General features: G+C 35.6%; 2 protein-coding genes across 6 annotated transcripts in view; both read left to right on the forward strand.

Moving 5' to 3' along the window:
- The window catches only part of LOC311619108 (uncharacterized protein), a 459679-nt gene that overhangs the window by 406440 nt on the left and 32098 nt on the right, over positions 1-21141 (forward strand). The window lies entirely within an intron of this gene.
- NRG1 (neuregulin 1) overlaps positions 1-21141 on the forward strand; it is a 203756-nt gene that overhangs the window by 37435 nt on the left and 145180 nt on the right. For all 5 annotated transcript variants that reach the window (XM_084877044.1, XM_084877041.1, XM_084877040.1 and 2 more), the window contains exons 2-4: positions 3817-3994; positions 12708-12829; positions 20696-20746. In XM_084877044.1, coding sequence (XP_084733170.1) covers positions 3817-3994; positions 12708-12829; positions 20696-20746 — 351 coding nt within the window. The remainder of the gene's footprint in view (positions 1-3816; positions 3995-12707; positions 12830-20695; positions 20747-21141) is intronic.

Raw genomic sequence — 21141 nt, forward strand, 5'->3', positions numbered from 1 at the left:
CACATATACTTTTAAAATCTATTCTATTAACATTTAGTAATTTTATATTCTAATGAAAGAAAATACACTGTATTGAAAATTGTCTCATTATGGATAGATGAAAAGAAAACCATACAAACCATATATGCTTAGTAATGGCTTGCATTTTTGCCAATAATTTTTGACATATTTAGGGGTATTCCATCAGCGTCGTTATAAGAGAAAACAGAACAATGCATGTTATTGCCAAGTCTCTAGCATCCTTGAATTTGGGCTCAACCAGGAATGTGTAAGTAGCCTTGTGTGATGTGTCTCTAGAAGGTTCCACTGACAGCAGATCGCCCACGGTCTAAGCATGGGGCTGCGTGGCTCTGTTGGTGGTGCACAGATTTGTGTCTACATTTATGCTGTGGAAGATCTTGAGTTAGCTCCTTAAAATAACTGTTCTCTGAAAAGCTGATGTCATTCGTAGTAGATAGTTTCTCCTGAAGGACATGGCAGGGGCATTGTTACAAGTGGAATTCCAGGGATTCAAGGTCAGAGGAGCTGGGAGCTTCTGCATTTTGACAGACTTGAAACTATGAGCAAGAGAGAAGAACTCGGCTAATCAGTAGAGGTATACCAGTACCTGAACCGCAAACATCAATAAATGGTTATACATTAAGGTCAGCTTAAGGAGTGGATATTTTAGCAAAGAAGATACCTGCCTCATTACATCACAGGCCCTCTCTTAAGGACAAAGCATGTACCGGTCTTTGCACATGAACTCAAAAGGAAAGAAAGGTTAGACATTGACCTGCTAGATGAGTGATTATTGTCCTCCCATCAAAGGACCTAGTAAGATTGGATTACCAAAGTTATGTTTATGAGGTTGAACCTGCTAGGATTTCAGTGCCATACCACTCACAGATTTCAAATGGAGACATAATTTTAAGAGCTACATTTGTAAATTATACAGAATATTTCAAAAATCTTCTTCATGATTGACGACTTAATCAATATTTTAAAAGTACTTAATGTAAACCTGAGCCTTTTATTCAATGGCAGAAAGACCAGATGTAAAAAGCAGGGAAATAAAAAGAGAAGTCAAGACTTCCCCCGACCCCTTTTTCCCCTTTTCTCTTTGTATTTGCTTATTTGCTGGATCACTTTGAAATTTAGTTGTATACATCATGACATTTCACTCCTAAATACTTTGGCAGATACAGCCTAAAAACAGGATATTCTGCTGTATACCCACAATGCAGTAATCACACTTGAGAAATTTAATTTTGATACAATACCTTTAATTCAGAATCTCCCAATAGTCCCAATAACATCTTTTATAATTTCTTTTTTATCCATAAAGCAAGATCCAATCCGTAGCTACACCTTGCATTTATCTGTTATGCCTCTTGAATCTCCTTAATCTAGAGGTCATTTTATAGTCTTCTTTTGTCATTTATGACATTGAAATTTTTGAAGTCTAGACCAGTTGTGTGTGTTTTTTGTAGACTATCCCTCAATTTGAATTTGTCCTATTGTTTCCTCATGATTTAAATCATGATTCTTCATAAGGAAATAAATAAATAAATAAATAAATAAATAAATAAATAAAGATGGGGGGGGGTGTGACAAAAAGGAAGGAAAAAGAGGTGCAAATGGCATGAACATTACTTATTCAAACTAAAGAAACCAGCCTCGTTGATTTGTGTTCAACTATATTGATAAGCACATGGATGGAATAGGACAGGGAATAAACCTTGAGAGTGTTGGTTGTGTTCTAGTTTTTTAATTTATTTTATTTTATATTTTATTGATTTTGTACAGAGAGGATGGGAGAGAGATAGAGAGCTAGAAACATCAATGAGAGAGAGTCATCGATCAGCTGCCTCTTGCACACCCCCCACTGGGGATATGCCCACAACCAAGGTACATGCCCTTGACCGGAATCGAACCCAGGACCCTTCAGTCCCCAAGCTGACGCTCTATCCATTGAGCCAAACCGGTCTCAGCTGTGTTCTAGTTTTTTTAAAAAATTGAACTAGTTCTTTTACTCTATACACAAAACAATTAGGTGATATATATTTTTTTTCATATGTAAGCTACTTTCTTTGGTGTCATTTAGTTTCCCCAAATTTGTTTCTTTAGAACACTTCACCAAACCTACAAAACTGAAAATGACCTTTAAGAGTTTATAGGAATGTACAGACATGATTAGATATTGATGAGAATTTATTTTTCGTAAATCCCCTAAAACAAAGATGCGTGAACCACATATTGCAAGGAGAACTTCTATGAAATCTACTCAGAAAGTAAACCTTGTTTTCAAGATGCCAGACAAAAGTGTCAGGTATCAAAGGCCCAGGAAGAGCTAAGTTTTGAAACTTGCCACTGTGTCTCTACATGGAGTCCTGCTTCTCCATCTCGTCTCCCAAGCCTCTGAATTAATATGAGGGTACAGGCCACTGTAGAAGCTTTGCTGAGAAATTACAGCGTTCAAATGATTTCCCCTATAATTTATTGAAACCTTCATGTGCTCATTCCTGACATTTTTTTAAAATTTAACTTTGTAAGGGCAGAGTTATAGAAAAACAAACATACCTTGAGTAGGAACTATACTCCATTTCCTGTTCATGTCTGAGGTGGCTCTGATTGCTGTCCTTGGAGTTTTGAGCACCATACCCAGTGAATATAATTGTGCACTGGATTAGGGAGTTACAGTCTTATTAGTTTGGTTTTTTTTTTTTCTTTCTTTCTTTTTTTCTTTCTGGGTCTTGCTTTTAATTTTTTGAACTTGAGCAGAAGGGGATTTGTGTTGGCTTTTCTAAAACTCAGTGGAAACAGAGTTGTTGAGCTCTCAATGTCTGTAATGTTGCAAAGTGAAGTTGCGTGTAGAGAGGAAGATCCATTCCTTACTCTTATTTTTAAACTGTTTTATTACGGAAAAGTTGGAGTGCAGTATAGAATCTTCTAACAAACTACCGTGTGTCCCTATTGCCTCACTTCTACAATAATCAACTTGGGATAATTGTTTCATTTTTATGCCTATCCATTCCCTACCATATCTGAGATTGAAACAAGTCTCAGATATTACAACATTTTGTTCATAAATATTTCAGTTCAGCAGAGAAACTCTGTTAAGCAGTCTTCTTTAAAATAAGAATGCTATAAAGACGTTCAGTGTAAAGTGTTCTACAAATTAATGCCCAATTCGAGTACTCCCAGTCTCTGTTGAGATTTAGAACTAAATCCAGTCAAAATGACAATTTGGTGTGAGTATGGTGGTCATCTGGAATGGTTATACATTGTCTGATGGGACAGCAACTGTAGGTCCAGTTAAAGAGTGATGTCACCAAAGAATTTCTGTCTTGAGGAAAGGAGCATTGTGAAGATCTGTGAGTTGTTTGTTCTTTGGGCCTCCTGAGACAATAGGAGAATCTACCTCTGACTCTCTAGAAAGTTGCAGCCATGGAAAAGTTAGTCACTTACCTGTCTCTGACACTAAACTTCCCTATTTAAAAAAATGGATGTGATGCCTGTTGTACCTGTTCACAGAACTGGGATGAAGATATGTTGTGATCTGGGATGCAAACACCCAGTTATATAGTCTTCCAGTTTTGGTCCTTTGAAATGACCACTGTTCAGGATTTTTAATGGTATCAGAGAATTAACTATTATATATAGAACATTTAAATAAATTTGTAATCTAAGTTGTCTTTTTTCCCCCTGAGTATATTTTATTTGGGCATATTAATAAAACCTTTAGGAATGGGGCTGGGATCAGGCTCACCCCAAATTGAAATTTCTCTTTGAACAATTACGGGTGATCAAAACTCTTTTTCTTTCTCTTTTCAGCTTTGCCTCTTCGATTGAAGGAGATGAAAAGCCAGGAGTCGGTGGCAGGCTCCAAGCTAGTGCTTCGGTGTGAGACCAGTTCTGAATATTCTCCTCTCAAATTCAAGTGGTTCAAGAATGGGAATGAATTAAACCGAAAGAACAAACCACAAAACATCAAGATACAAAAAAGGCCAGGGTAAGTTAATACATGTAACAGCAGAGGCAATACCTAGCAATAGAATGATTTAAGATATAAAAATTACTTATAGCCTAGCCTGGCCAGGTGGCACCGTTGTTGGAGCATTGTCCTGTACACAGAAAGATGCAGGCAGGTTCAATCATAAGTTTGTATAGAGATTATCTAGTTCAGTCTTCTATAATGCATCGGAAATACATTGATAATGGGCTGAAACACTTTGGTTGGGGAGCTTTTAGACTGTTAAGTACACACTGATTTACCAATAGTGATCTTTTAGAAAATTACTAGTTATATTGAGTTAAGTTCTACTTTATCCTAAGACAGAGTTTAATTAAAGAGATGAGATATTAGTGGGCATTGGGAAGATTGGGGGGACCCTGAGAACTTCAGGAGTAGCTGTAGGTGGGTTGATTTGACTCTGCTGAAGAGGGAGGCTCCCCTGGCTGGGTGGGTGAGGTGGGATGGGTGGTTACTGGGAAGAGAGGAATCACAGTCATAGCAGGCCCTGTTATCACCCCAGGTTGATTGGAGCAGCCAGCGAGTGGGTAGGACATTTTGACCTTTCTTGGACAAGTAGCTGTGTGTGTCAGACCCTGGGCTAGATGCTGGGTACGCAGAGGTGAACAAGACATGTTCTCCGTTCTAAAGGGGTTTAGCCTAGATGGGAGAGAAAAGGAAACAGCTCCAATACTCAGTTTTAAATAGTCCCGTAGTGATAACTGTGAGATGCTGTAGGAAGAGGCTAACACAGATGGGGAGGGGACCCAGTCTGGGACAGTGGTGGCTTCCTAGAAAGTAGGAGAGGAGGAAGGGAGGGAGAGGGGGTTAATCCAGGCTGCAGGAACAGAACAAAGCATCTGCAGACTGCAAGTACCATTATGAAGATGCCTGGAGAGAAGAAATAAGTGAGCTGGATAGATAAGATGAAAATAAGGTAAAAATAAAGTGAGCTGCTTAGAATAAATACAGTTTTGAAAGAGTACAGTATGTATGTGTGTGTGTGTGTGTGTGTGTGTGTGTGTGTGTGTGTGTGTGTGTGTTTTCCTTAAAGAGGCAATTTGTTACATGGCTTGGATGGCATATAAAAGTATCATTAGTATTCACAAAAGCATGCTCCTATTGGCTCCATAGGTCCAGACAGCTAAGAGCACTGTCTACATATTAATAAAACCCCATTAGACCAGCCGGGCCAATATTCAGAAATGGCTTCTTTTAAACAATAGCCTTGCTGGAAGGATTTAAATGGGACGGGGGGAGAGAGAACATTTTATTAAAGTTATGTAACTGTAAATTACTCTAGGAAAAACTTGTAACATATTTGATCTAAAAATAAGACACTTTGTGTAAAGTGGGCAGCTACTTGATAAGTCTTGATAAGTGATTAGCTTATCTGGTTTCAGAATTGGGTATTTGGTAATTTCTGAAGTTATATCTTTAAAAAAAATTATTGTGTCACCTTTTGTTAGGCTTAAAGAATCAAACTGAATCTAAGTGTAATTAGCATTTATAAAATGTTCTGATAATTCAGGTTGTCTTATAAATATGAGGATGAATAATGTTATTATTATACTCATTTAAAATTAAGATCCTGGCCTGGCCAGTGTAGCTTGGTGTTTGAGCATTGACCCATGAACCAAGAAGTCACTGGTTCAATTTTCGGTAAGGGCATATGCCCAGGTTGCAGGCTTGATCCCCAGTAGGGGTGTGCAGGAGGCAGCCAATCGATGATGTTTCTCTTATGGATGATTCTATCTCTCAATCCCTCTCCTTTCCTCTCTTAAAATAAAATAAATTAAAAAAACAACGTATTTTATTTTGTAAAATAAAATAAAGATCCTGAGAATAAAATAAGTTCTTTCTTCCTGTATATCTCAGGTTAATGAATGGTAAAACTTGGGTTTGAAGTTTGTCTGACTCCCTGTCCCACATCTTTTCACAAATACTTGTGATTTTGCTACCTATGGTGAAGTTACAACACAGGGCTAGGGACGAGATTAAGCATAGAATGAAGTCTTTAATAAAAACATTCATATTTTTTAGTTGCATATACATATGTATAATTTCTCATTATCATGCTATCTAAAACATTAATGGTTTGCAGTGGTTACTTGGTTACTTGACTTAAACTTTATCTTACTTACACTTGATTTTAGCAAAAAGGCCAAGAGGCAATGAGGCAATTAGATCCATGGTCAACAAGCAGAGGTGAATTTTAGTGTGAGGTTTAGGTTTTCTCTGGGATTCTCTTTATTTATGTAAAACATTGACTCTTTTCCAGGCCTTAGTCTAAGGTTTCTTTTTCACATTTTATAATCTAGATTGACCATAGCAGCCAGGATTTCTTTTTTAATCCCTTAGTGTTATGAAAAGCTTTTGAGACAGTATGCAATTTCTATTATTTTGTAAAGTCTTATCTCCCTTCTGCTCCTGCTAATAAACTACATTCCTACATGTTCTTCCTATGATTTTGAGTTCACGTTTGAGCCTTTGTTTGTTTTATTTGGCCAACCAATGTGTGGGACCAATTAAAAGAAATGGAAACTGCTCCAGTGTATGTGTCTGCTGATTCCTTTGTTCTTGTTTCCTTTGCCTGGTGAATGACTTTGATGAAGAAAACTGGCTAAAGAGCCTGGTGTGTGACAGATTCACATCTGGGGCTGTCAGATTGGCCTCATTTCAGCACTAGTTCTATATCAGCCTTATTAAATGCTGACTTCCTATTGCTTGTGCATGGCACATCCTTTGGGATGCCCTTAATTTTTTCTCAGTTCTTTATTTTTGTTCTTGCATCTTTTAATTTTGTTTAAAATTGGCTGTACTTATTTGGTCAAATTTAAAAAAAAATTTTTTAATTATTTTTTCTGTTGTTAATTGTTGCTTTTTCCCCCCTCTAAAGTAGAAAAAGTTAATGCATATTCCCTTCTCTTTTCTTTTTTTCATTATTATTATTATTATTATTATTATTATTATTATTATTTGTTTGTTAATCCTCACCTGAGGATATTTTTCCATTGATATTTAGGGAGGGTAAATGAGAGAGGGAAAGACAGAGACAAACATGTGAGAGAAATACATTATGCCTCTTGCATGAGCCCCAACCAGGGCCCGACCAAGGAGGAGCCTGCAACCAAGGTCCATGCCCTTGACTGGAATTGAACCCAGGATACTTTGATCTGCAGGCCGACACTCTGTCCACTGAGCAAAACCAGCTAGGGCCATATACCGTTCTCTTTTTAGCTTAGCTGCTTTGGGAGGTCACTATAACTTTATATGTAAGAAAATCTCAAATTTCTTCCATATACTTTTAAAATGGGACACCAAGTGCCTATGTTCTATGGTTTATGTGAGGCATTAGGTGTATTGCTTGGTTCTGTACAGTGTAATAATTGCCTATGAAGTCTTTTTCATCTTCTCATTATTGGCAGTTCCACAGTATCTGAAGCTGTGTTGACACATGCATGCATACATACATACACACACACAGCTCATATGTGGTTCCTTAGAGATCAGAAGAATGGAATTATATCAACTCTTCCCTATAACATTGAAGTTGTCTCGACATGTCAACAATAGTGGAAGAACCGCTAAGTAAGAACAATGAGAGTTGCTGTTGGAACTGTGAATCCATTTTGTTAGTGAGCACTTACCGAAGGAACATAGTTTGCATTTTGATATGAAAAGAGAAAAAAAATTAATATTTAAAACTTTCATTTATAGCCGAAACCGGTTTGGCTCAGTGGATAGAGTGTAGGTCTGCGGACTGAAAGGTCCCAGGTTTGATTCTGGTCAAGGGCATGTACATTGGTTGCAGGTAGTGGGTGTGTAGGAGGCAGTTGGTCGATGATTCTCTTTCATGGATGTATCTAGCTATCTATCTCTCTCCCTTCCTCTCTGTGAAAAATCAATAATATATATATATATATTTAAAAACACTTTCACTTATAAATCAGTTTGTATTCATTTATTTTTGCATTGTGTTCTTTTTTCTGATTTCAAAAGTAATGTATGCTTATAAAAATTAAATATTGCAGAAATGTAGAGTGTGATTATAACAACAGCTAACATTTATCAGTAGCTTATTTAAAGCATGGTTTTAAACTTTTAAAAAATAAATTAACTCTTTTAATAGTTTGTGAAAATGAAAATCCACCAAAACATCAACCCCTCCCGATTCTCAGACAACCTATCAATTAAAGAGCCAAAAGTTAATTTTATTATTAGGAGGGAATTTCAGTAATTATTTTTTCAGTTAACATTCTCCTTTGTGTTGTAATTTGCTGAGAGTAAAGCAAAACCATTGTTTTCATACTTATCAAAGCCTCAAATTATTGCAGTATATAATTTTCAAGAAAAATTTTGTCTATTTCTATTCTCTTGCCACAGTACTTCCCATTCCTATTCTAGGACACAAAGATTGAAGAATCTCAGTTTAAACATATGATCAGCATTCAAGGGGCCCTACTAATTAGCACCTCAATCAATGATCTACCCATTATTTCCCTAAGAATATTGTTTCCGCTGGATTCCAGAAAGTATTGCCAACCACCATGAGCTGAATACTTTCTCTCTTTAACATATTTTTTAAATATGAAGCGCTAATATAAGCTTTCATTTTAAATCAGGATTCCTCTTTTAAAAAATAGTTGAAACCACTGATCTAATTTAATCTTTCTCTGCATAGAGACATTCTTGTTAAGAAGATACTTGACAGGTGGTTATCCAGACTTCATTCTTTCCAAAGAAGGAAACCTAACTCTTTCACTAGATACTCTACTCATTTTTTTAGACTATCACTTAAAGTATGCCTTATTTTTCCTCTAAGACGTAGTTTTCTTTCAAGAGCTTCTCCCAATAATTTTCTTTTTTAGATGACAACCATGAAATACATTAAAATAGCTACCCATACCTTGTTCGCAACTAACTGCATGTCAGTGGGACCTCTGTTTCTTTAACAGAATCTCCTGTGTGCTTTATTCTGTTCTAATCACCCTCTTCTAAAGTCCTCTAGTTATTTATATTTTTCATCAAATGCCACTTCAAAACAGAATTCAGTATTCTAGATGAGATCCAGCCTGTGAGCAATGGATTAAGACTTTTATCTAATTTGACTTATTCTGTTTTTGACCAAACATTGAATAAATTAATTTTAAAATTTTTAAAATTTTAATAGTTGTTTAAAATGGAGTAATGTTAAATGCATGACTAATTGAAATCCTTTTTTCTGAATATATTGTTGTCAGTACACGTCCCTTGCAGCCTGTATTTCTGCTACTGCTTTTTGAACCTGAATGTATTTGTTATGCTTAGCATGATTAAATTGAATCTTGGTTTTGGCCCATTGATGTTCAGTGCTAGAATTCCCAAGGGTATTCTCTATCAAAAGGATCCTTAGCCACATATCATGCCTGCCTTAGAAATTCACTGTACATATTGGCATAAAAACAATTAAAAGGCACTGTTGTAAAGAAATCTATTTAACTTTGTTTAATGCAACATTTATCTGAGCACAGAATAATTTTTTTCCTATCCTCTCTTTTTTAAGGAAAACATTTATTTGTATTACTTGAATAGTATTCCAGAAAACACTGCCCAGGTCTATTGGGAGAATTTTTATTTTAAGAATTAACTTTAAAATTAACTTTAAGATTATAAATTTGATTACCATGTTTCTTACCATTTGATTCAGTTCAATAGTTAAAATAATAATGACAGGGTCAAGAATGAATTCTTTAAGTACTACAAAGGACTCTCCTTAGATTTAAATAAATAGGAAAGAAGAGTTGTTCTTGGAATTATCATAATCTTGGGGTGTTTTACATTCTTGGATGGTTGTTTTAATAATCTTATTTCAGAGTTTGGGGGCTTAAAAATTAATATCATTGTAGAAATTCTTTTTTTCTTCTGTGTTGAAAACCAGGATTTTATTCCCCATCCTTCATAACTTATCTGTCAATTATTGTTAGTGATTCCATGGTCATAAATGAAAATTCTTTCAGTTAAGCATGTGATTTTGGGCTGGACAAGCTTATTGTAATATTGATTCCATTGTTTCTCATTATTCTTCATAGATGTCTCTCATGAAGTAAACTTGTCATGTACAAATAGCTGATAACTCATTTAAAAAGCACTAGATTTGAATATCTCAAAACAGGCTTAAATGTCATCAGAACTTGACAGGAGACTAAATACCTTATTATTGTTGTATTTTGGTTATTTTAAAAGCTGTCACATTTTATTATTAAATCTTAATATTTACTTTTCAGGATGCTTGCCATCCAATTGATCTATTTTGGCTTATCAGGATATACTAGTGCTTCAGGGAAAGTTTTCAATGAATAACATTTCTGATTAATATGTGAATGTCCCTGTATAAATGGCCCTTGGGTCTTCTTCTCATTACATAGATAAACAAGCTTGTTATTATATTAGGTTCACTATTTATCAACTATGTTTTGTAGACCATTATTTTCAGAAAATATTAGCAGACTAGAGGTCCAGTGCATGAAATTTTCGTGCACAGGTAGGGTCCCCAGGCCTGGCTGGGGATCAGGGCCAATCAGGTTCCCTGCTTCCCTGCCTCCCCACCTCCCTGCCTCCTCCTTCCCTCACCACCTGTGCTCCACCACCGGGTGGTTACCCCCCACCTCCCTGCCTCCCTTCCTTCTCCTTTCCTCACTTCCTCAGCGCCCCACCAGCACTGCTGGTCCCCGCTATGTTCCACACTGCCCCCTGGTGGTCAGCGCAAGTCATAGTGAGCGATCGAACTCCTATTCTCCCAGTCGACTCCCGAGGGGACACTTTACCATATTAGCCTTTTATAAATGTATAGATAAGCCATGTGAGTGACAAAAATTCCATGGTCAAATAAGTTTGAGAGAAACTTACAATACATCCCCCCCTTGTGAAGTCAGAATATATTAACATATTAAAGAATTTGAGAAACCATGTAAGTTTTTTTTTTTTAAAGCCCATTTTTGTTTAACCTATCTTCCAAACTAATTTGAACATAGTGCACTTTGTTTTGTTTTCTACAGTTAATCTGCTGACAGTGTTCTGAGTTATAGCTCATGAAACTCATTTTTCAATCCACATGTTGGTTTGACTATGGCTGCCCTTGATCTGGAGGACCCCTGACTATTTCCGCCCTTTTAATAGTGCATCCTCCTTTCCTACAGTCAGCAACAGAAACATGATGTCTTGCAGAGAGCTTAAGTGGGAACATTCAAATATTTTCTTCATTTACTCACACATGTATCTAATAATGCTTGAGGATGCACCAAGGACAAAGCAGTGACACCGAGAAGTTCAAATTATGGGCTCCCTTTAAAGTGTGTGTTGCTAACATGAGAGATAAGACATCCTGAGGGCACCATGAGGATCATGAGAGAGGTACTCAGAGCTGTCAGAATGTAGACCAAGGAGAGAGCAGCTCACGCTACGTGACCATAGAAGTCTTGATGCAGGAATTGGCACTTGAGATGGCTCTTCCATGCTCATGTCAGCTAATAGGTGGGTGATTAGAATTGGGGGGTCCCCACTCGAGGAGGAAGACATGACCCATGTAAGAGCACAAATGGAAGACATAAGGCTTACATGTGGAACTGGGTGGGTTGGCTCAGTTTGATAGAATGGAAGAGAATAGTAGGAATTAAATTTGGAATAATGACTCTAATTTAACTAATAATATTATGTGACAAAAAGACCAGAAAATTCATTGAAAACTAGGAAGGTGCAATTTACGGGAGGTTTGCATATAATCCTGAATTGCCATCTTTGTTCCCTGCCTTCTTTTTCTCCCTATTGTCATCCATGCACTCTGTACCAGGCTTGAGTGTACAAGGATGCTTGTAAAAGGCTTTGTATTGTAACAGTCACCTCATCCTATTAAAATATAGTTATAGAAAATAATAAAATAAGCGGTTTTAGTCAATGCTGAGCCAATCTCAGTATATCTGAGTTTTTAAATAACAGAGACTGCTGAAATTATAGGCTATGTGCAACAGTAAAACATAGACAAATGCAATCAAAATGCTGCCTGTGTTCAAAAAGAATGCTGAACATTGATTTAATGTGCAGAGTTTAATAAAAGTGTGTGCTATTGTTGCATGAATATTTATTTCAACATTAAGCACTGTTTGTGTGGTACTGTGCTCCTAGCAATGAGCCTTAAAGGAAGACAAATTCCCTTTCTTTTGGAAGTGATAAATCCTTTTCATTCAAAATTAACATAATTCCTGATGTTACTCTACTGAAGAAAGAAGTGCAGAGCATTTTAATCTATTCAAGCCTTAAATGTCTGCTCTTATCAGATTTGTAAGAAACGGAACACTTATTTTTTATTTATTTATTTATTTTTTTTTACTGTCCTAAACCATAGTGGCTGGTGACATTTAGAAATACAGAGGAAAGAATATTTACCGATTGGGTTGAGAAAAAAATCTGAGGCATAATGGTGGTGGTCGAGGAATAAAGAGGAAAATTCTTGATTTGAGTGATAAAATTAAGGCTATATCAGTGGTATAACTTAAATGCTAAGTGTTTCACTTTTACTTTTGGTAAATTATATATATCTGTGTATAGTAAGCTTTGTTTTAATATGGTGTATATAGAGCAGGGAGTTTGAGAACTCTGAAACTTCAGAGACATATATTTTGATGATCACTGTATTTCTGTGAAATATACTTACACCACTTTGGTTCTGATCTTATAGGAAGTCAGAACTTCGCATTAACAAAGCATCACTGGCTGATTCTGGGGAATACATGTGCCGAGTGACCAGCAAGTTAGGAAATGATAGTGCCTCTGCCAATATCACCATCGTGGAGTCAAATGGTAAGAGATACTCTACTGCATTCTGTTTCTGAATCTGTATAAGAGGTAATGATGTTGTGTGGTAAGCCTTGTAATAAATTAGTGTGTTAAAATCTCATTATGAACAAATACAAGAAAACATATATTTTAAATATATGGTAAGCTCTCTGAGATTCCCTGAGGCAATAAAAACCTGAAATATACATAGATTTTTAAAAATAATTGGATATGCTCATGAATGGCAGAGACAGGACTGGTTGCTAAAAGAAAGAAGTTCTTCCTCCCCTTAAATTAGTCATGGAGGGCAGTCAAGCCTTTGGCTTTATCAACAATAGAATATGTATGTATGCATGTGCATTTATTACAGAACATATATGTGTATACAGAATTTATGTGTATCATATGTATTTACACACACATATATATATATAATTATATATAAATAGATGTATATTGTGTATGTAAACAACACAGTCTTGTTTCATTCTTGGCAACCTTAGCAACCTTAGCAACCTTTTAGGTGTATTTTTAATACATCTGGCTCTAGGTCATTGAAAGTGAGACCATTCAGTATTTTTGTTGATGTTTGTCTGTATGTTTGTTTTAGGCTTATTCTGAAATTAAGAGTCGAGGCAAAGCATTTCTTACTGTGTACAAACTTTAGCTTCTATTTTCCTGAGAACAGCGCCCAGAGATATTTGTTAAACAAATGAGTGACTTGTTACCACCCACCCTCTGATAATTTCTCTGAAATATTCGAGGACAGTAAAAGACACGCAGCTGGTGGCTCTCTGTTCACAACGCCCCAGTACTCCATTAATTGGAGTCATCTATAGAAGCTGAGGGCATGCTGGCAGTGAGCATTTAAATCTCTTGAAATAATAAAATACTACTTCAGAACCTTTGGAGCTTTCTTTTCTTTCTGAATCTCGCTCTTCACTACTGCCTTCACAAGCCTGCTGTCTGTGCTGAAACCAAGCCTAGATGCCCTGCTTCTCAGTAATAGATGACAAAGAGTGTCCACGGCAAAGTCCCAATCTCTTAAAGTGAGAATGTAAAAATGCTGGTCCAGCAGGAAAGAGTAACTTTCCCCAACTTTCAGAGTCAACATCACGGGAGACTGATGGATGTAGTTTGCGTCAGTTGACTTAATGGGATAGATAGAAAGGAGTGAGATAAAAACATGGAAGGGTTGGAAAAATCTAGGTTAATTCTTAGGACTTCCCAATAAATTGCTCTATTGCAGTGTAATAATGATAGTCATTTTAAATATCTCCATCCGCGGAGAGTAAAGGATGACAGTAAAAGGTACTAGTTTCTAATACTATTTTTAGGAGCTGTATTTATAATTTTTAAAATGTAAAAGCCATTTAAAATCTATATGGGTAAATATAACATTATTTTATTTTTTAGTCAGCACTGGTTAAGCAATAGATTTTTGCTTGTATTTTTTTATGCCACATGGAGTCTTATAAGATGCTACTGAAACACAAATTCATAATTTCAGTGGCTTATCTTTTTCTTATCATACCATGTTTAGTAGCTTAATGTGTCTCCTCATGGTAAATGCTATTGAATTATGATTTTGACTCTTGGAACAGATATATGTAGCTATGCATACCATAAAGTTCCAGGAAAGTCAAATTAGAGTAAGTGTCATGGTCTCCTTGAGTGCTTACAGTAGTATTATATTGATTATTCCATGTTTCCTGTTTTACCGGATTAAGCAGTGAGTTATTAAACCCTATAGTTTTTTCCCAGAAAAAAAAAAACACACACACTATAGGGTTCCTTTTTAAATAAATTTGGAGATGCCAAAAGTTGGAAAATAAGCTTTTTATATTTTTCTCATAGAAGAAACATTATTTTTGCATATTCATTCAAGAATTGGTTTTGTTTTTGAATATATATATATATATATATATATATATATCCAATTATATTGTAGAGAAATGGAAATAAGCATGTTTTTCATAATCTTTTTTTTTTCACTTGACAAGAATAAAGAGAATTTCATGAAATATTGCAAGAAGGCCATTCTTCCACAACCAACTAAAATTCTTCAGGGAGAGGGTTCTTATTGGCTTATTTAAAGCATCTGAAGGAGAATGAAGAATCTTAATTATAGTATGAGGTGGTCTTGTGTGTATGTGTGTGTGTGTGTGTGTGTTTCTTAGAACATTAGGAAAAATCCACACTTATTCAATCCTCTCACTGTATTTAAGAAGAAATGGAGACTTAGACTATCTCTTGAACAGACACATTCTGGGTCAGAAGATATTTAGTAGCAATGGGATTTGGCCCCAGATTGCTTTAATTCCTGGTCCAGTATAGCTCACTGTATACCTAACTGTGTTTGCCAGGGTTTAAGGTAGATTCTTTGGTTTATACAGAATAAAACTTGAAGGGATGGTGTGAGGCATAGGAGGAAGAGATTCCATGGGGAAGAAGTAGAGCTTCATTATTACTAGGCCTCAAAGAGTTGGAATTGAACCCAAGGCATCTCTGTGAATTTAAACAAGGGGAGTCTGTGGCTCTTTTCGGTTTTTGGCTTTCATGTGCTTCAGAAACGTCTTGATTCTTCCCCTGTTTCTGGTGTCTTCTCATCTCTCCTACTTTCAACTCTGCCTCTTCATGATTCCAAAACTCTGACCTGGTTATGATCCCACTGAGACATCTTTTTCTTCATGGTCCCTTTTAAGGCATTCTGACAGTTTTAACTCTTCCTGTATGATTGTTGCCTTAGTTCCCCATAGCAAAAATCTGATTGGTAGGGCTTATTGTAACAGACCACATGGAAAAGACCTAGAGAGCTTACAAATCATCAGCCTTCTCCTCCTATACCTACCAGGGAGTCAGGCCAGGAGAGTAAAACTATAGAAACTAAAAAATAACCCTGTCTCAGAGGTGATGGGTGGGGAATGCCCTCATCAGAGCAGGTGGCTTGGCAGGTGCCGTGACTGACAAGGCCAGTGCATTGTGTGTATTGGGAGACCCTTCTCATACACTGCAGGGGCTTAGTTAGAGTGTAACTGAAAGGAAAATATGTAGCCATTCTGATCCTTCACCCTTTTCCACTGCTGTCTATGAATTTGCTATGCCTAGATCAAGGCTGGTTATCATTCAAGTCAGCTTGGGTCCTGAGCTCGGTGGGACTCAGAGGCACCAGCTGTGTTGTTTCATTCCTGTCTCCCTAGGAATATGGGCAGAGATTGCTGAGAAACACTCATTTAGGGAGGAAAAGAACATTCTATGGTGGTTATACACTGCCATATGGCTGTACCTTCTCTTCCTGATGTATCCTTACTTTTAACTTTGAGAGTAGGGGATTCTCAAGAATTTCTTTTTCTGTGGTGGTCCTAGAAAAAAAGGTTTGGAAATATGAATGTTATCAAAATATTATATTACATAGAACTCCTTTGAGATGTTATGTTTCTATAACATATCAGTAAATTGTTTATTTTGTATTGTCTTAGTCACCTCTCCATATTTCGAGTAAGTACACAACTGTGGTTTGATCATGTCTTTACAGGTAGCCTTGGTGAAAGATACTGGTATGTTGCTGGAACTCATTGTTCTAATTCCATCTATGCAAACAATTCCTTGTGATTTACTTAAGTTCTCACACAGGTGCCTTCTTTCAGCCAATATGTTTAGAAATACATTTTGGTATAATATTCCAGGAGGGATGACTTGAGTTAGGAGCAGACATGTAAGGGAGTGTGTTGTTATAAGAAATACTTTTCTTCCCAGAAATAAAATTTAAAAAATGTAGCAAGATGACCTTGTTATGTGACATTATGTTTAATCCCATTAAGACAGCTCAATAACTATTAGAATAAAATTAGCATATCATAAAAACCTTATACTCAATATTCAGAACTTTCTGAAATGAAACTCATTGTTTAAATCCACTTAGAGCAGCAACTAAATGAAATGATTTGAAAAAAAAAACAATTAAAAAATTCCCCTTGAATCATTTCATGCTTGAGTGAAACAATGACCATATTTCTATTATTTTTGAGCATTTAGAAAATAGTATATGTAACCAATCAATTTAGTAAGTTACATTTTAGAAATTTATATCTTTTCTTTTTTTCCCAATGCTTTTTAATCCCTACCTTATTTGGGAGAAAAAAAAGAATTTTCATACAATAGACAGATCTAAACCTATGGGAGCAGCTAATTTCTTCTAAGAATAATACAAACCTAACAAAGTCCAGTTGAGCTTTCATATAAAAAAGAATATCTTAGGGAGTCATTATTACATGATGGCTGCAAGGGGATTGATTCCTCTTTTGAATTCAAACATGGCAGTTTAAAAGGCCATGTACACCATGTGTACTATGCTTACAAAGCTCATACACTGTATATTTATTTCATTTAGCTTATGTGTGTTTTTAATAAGAATCCTTAATTTAGCAATGAATTCTTAGCTAAGAAGTTTCATGGAAACTCCTGGGTATCATTTTAGGGACAAGAATAATAGACCTAGCTATTATTTATTTGGTTTTCAAATTAATTAAATATTGCTGCCTTTTAAAAGATTAATACAGGAGATTACACAACTAATCAATCATATCTTCTAGTAGATTTTCTTCTTTTTTAATCAGGAGAAAAATTATTTGAGTGAGATTCAAGATCCCATAGGAGAAATTGGCCTCATAGCAATAAAAAGATATTTCATCTGTGATGAGCATAAAAATATTACTTTTATAAAATTTGATTAATATATCAATTGGTCTTTTAAAAAATTGTCTTGTCTGAGTAAAGGGCTTAGCCTCACCTTTTCTCCTAAGGTGACAATGTTGTTGCAAATGTTATAACATTGATGAACAACCTATAGTTATACTGAGAAGCATATAAAATATGTTTGATAATTTGTATAGTAGTCTCCATGTCTGGTGTATTATTTAGGAGTCCCAAGAAGGCTAATATGAGTGGAATAGAGTTTTCTTTTGAATGCATAGAATCTATCCAATCTCCACTATTTATTAATTTTTAAATTTCCTAGTTACTTCAATGTAAGCACTCATTATGAGCAAGAATTCAGACACTAAAACATGTTCTTGAAGTCTTCTTTATCAGTGCTAATACATGTGTATCTATCTAAATCTTTAAAAAAGAGACTTGGTCAAATGCTTTGTATGCACAACCATGGCCTGTAATTTTAGAATAATAGTCACATAATCTAATATTTGAATGTACACAGAAACATTTTATGTATGTTTGTATATATGTATATGTGCTTTGTTTTAAATAGTTATTTTTATTATATTATGCTCACGGTGAAGTCTGAAACAAGTCATGCATATCTAATTATTACAAAAATTGCTTTCCAGAAGGTGTTACTTTCCGACACTGCAACTTTTTCTTGAGGCCAGCTCCAATTTATTATAAAAGCATTCAAACATTACAAATATACTAATGTCCCTTATGTTTACTTGCCTACTCAGCATAAGTTGTATCCAATTCCTGATGATTCTAAATCCTCATTATTTTGCACTAATGAAGCAGATGTCCTTTATAAGTTAACAAATTTAATATTCCAAATCGCTATGAGAAAACATGATACTTAAATAAACATCAAAGAGATTGCAGGACTTAATACTTTTAAATCTATAACATTTAAGATAAAATTATTTTCAATTACACTGATAACAAAAGGTCGTTTTCTAAATCTATGATTTCTACTCCAAACACACATGAAAATGTTTGCTGAGTGGTTTTAATAAAAAGGTGAATTTTTCTTATTAGCAAGATTTTTTTAGTATAAAGTATGTAACTTCTAAGCTAATATTTCCCCCGAGATAAATCAGGAGGTTTCATTCAGAATTATAATCATTACAGGTATTTTTAAAGGTCTCCAAGATAAATATCTAATTATAGCGATGGAGGTTATTTTAAGTTGTCTCTGTATAGATACATCTTTTGTAGTAACTTCCTGTTCTGGTATTTTAATGTAATGTTCAGTTTAAAAAGGAAACGTTATGGTTAACCTTTCCTCTAACATGGTATCTTTTATGCAAAAGATGGAAGAGCTCTAATATATTTTTCCTTGGAAGGTCACAGTGACCAACTACTTAGTTCGTCAGAAATAAATGTGAAGAGTCCTTCATGCTAGGATTGGGCCTTCTGCCCAAGTCTTATGACTGAGCTTACTTCTTCAGTCTGGCTGTCATGTCATTGATGAGTCCTGAAGGACAGAATGAGGAAGCATCTCTCCCAATGTAGGCACTTTGCTTGCAAATGTGCATCTTCTAGCTCTTCATAAAGAAAGACAAATGCTATAATATAAATCTTTGGTTAAAAAGGTTCTCTCTAATTAAATTTTTCGCAAAGAAAAGTAATTTTATTTTCTATGGCCAAAATCAAGAAAGCTAGTTGTAGCCACGTTAGAAACAGATATTGCTTTATTACCAACTCAGAATGTTCTCTTTAATGTCTGCTGCTTGAGAAAGTCCAAAGGGTATCCTACACCCTCACATACTGATTCCTCTCCTCTCCTTGTCCCATTTGTAGTGATATAAGAACCTGTGTAGGCAACTTTGGTGGCTTGATAATAATCACCTTGAATGCTTTGTCCTAATGCTTGATTAGAGAGGACCATCCATATATAATTTGCATGAAAATACACATTTGGTTTTACTTACTACAGGTATATTTCTGATCTTTATATATTCATATTTAACCTATGCTTGTTCTTCAGCATTCCCGCTGGATTTCTTATGCCATTTTTTTCTTCCAATTTCACAAAACCTGTTATCCCTAGAGAAGTTTCTGAGGTTTAAAAATGATTACCCCTTTAAATTAATTTATCTTACCTTCTAGTCCTATCATGGAAATCCTAAAAGGTCATATCTATATACAAAGATAATTACATTGATCATGAACTTTTCTAACTCCATGATTAACAGGCTATTAACTGATAGCATATTTGACCTGTTGAGGATTTTAGTAATATCTAGTAACTTTTGTAATATATATAACATATATACATATATATATATAGATAGATAGATAGATAGATAGATATATATCATAAAGGTTTCAATTTATCTTTTTGTAAGTAAATAGTAAAATACTAGTATGCCACTAAATAATCATCATACACACAGTGAAAGTTGAATGGTATTCATCATCTCTACATCTTTCTAGGTTTCATAAAACTATGCCTTACTGGAAATATACATCTTAACAAGTGAAAAAACTTTTTCAGAATTAGACAATAGAATCATTCTTTCTATCACCATAAAGGTGGTAAGAAAGCAAGTCAGAGTCTGAAGAAATGGTGTGTCCAGAGTGTGCAGGTTCATTCTTCCTTTCCTTGGGGTGGGAGCTTCCTACTTATTCTGTGTCCTGTCCTGAACAGCTGAAATGTATGTCTATCATATGATAAAGCATCCCTCTGGCTTATTATTGAAAATCTTATGTAGAGTTGAATGCCAGAACTTGATGTTTTCCATCCATCCCAAATAGAAACATTGCCTGCTTTTGCTTTTGAACCAAAATATAATTCTCCAAAGACCTATGATTCTAAAATTCTAACTACAGCTTTGATGTTCTCAGTTCTGCTATTTCTGCCTTCCTTTCTAAGGAGGAGCCCCCAACCTCTTTGCCATATACTGTCCTTCTTTGACCCCAGTGGGGGCAGTAAATTCTTCCTAATTATTCTAGCACAGTTCATCTCATGCTCTTTGCTCAAGAAAGAAGACATGCTTTCCCAGACAGTCTTTCTTTGCATTTGTAACCCTCTATATGGATTTGGATAAAGCCTACCTTTCATCACCCCCTTGCAATACTTCCTCCTATTACACCCATTTTTTTTGGTTGAAGGCAGACTCCTGATTATATATCATAATATCCTATCACCTTTTATTTTTGCAGAGGTCAACACTGGCATGCCAAACTCAACTGCAAGAGCATATGTGTCTCCAGGTAAGGAAATAAGCTTGTAAAATGTTACTAACCAGAAGGACTGGTACCCCTGCTGGCTGCTTCTTTACTAATCAGAACCCCTCTGCATCCAAGTTTCAGCTGCTCTTGTTTTCTGCCCCAGTCTTTTCCTCCAGCTCATCTGCCTTTCTGGATTTTGCTTCATGGAATGCAGTTCTTGATGTATGTCTGAACTTGGGCCTGAGAGACATGCACGAGGAAAAGAAATCTATGTCCAGAGACAATTTAGTGACATGAGAACAGGAAAGGAGGCATCTAGGCTGTAAATTCAGGTTTTATATCTTTATAGGTACTCTTCTTAGCTGCCTCTGCTCTCTTTCATCCACCCTAGTTTATTCCTGGATAATGTATCAGTTTCTGATATATGTTCTTTGAGC

Source organism: Pipistrellus hanaki (genome assembly GCF_964339955.1).
Source record: "Pipistrellus hanaki genome assembly, chromosome: 3".
Lineage (NCBI taxonomy): Eukaryota > Metazoa > Chordata > Mammalia > Chiroptera > Vespertilionidae > Pipistrellus > Pipistrellus hanaki.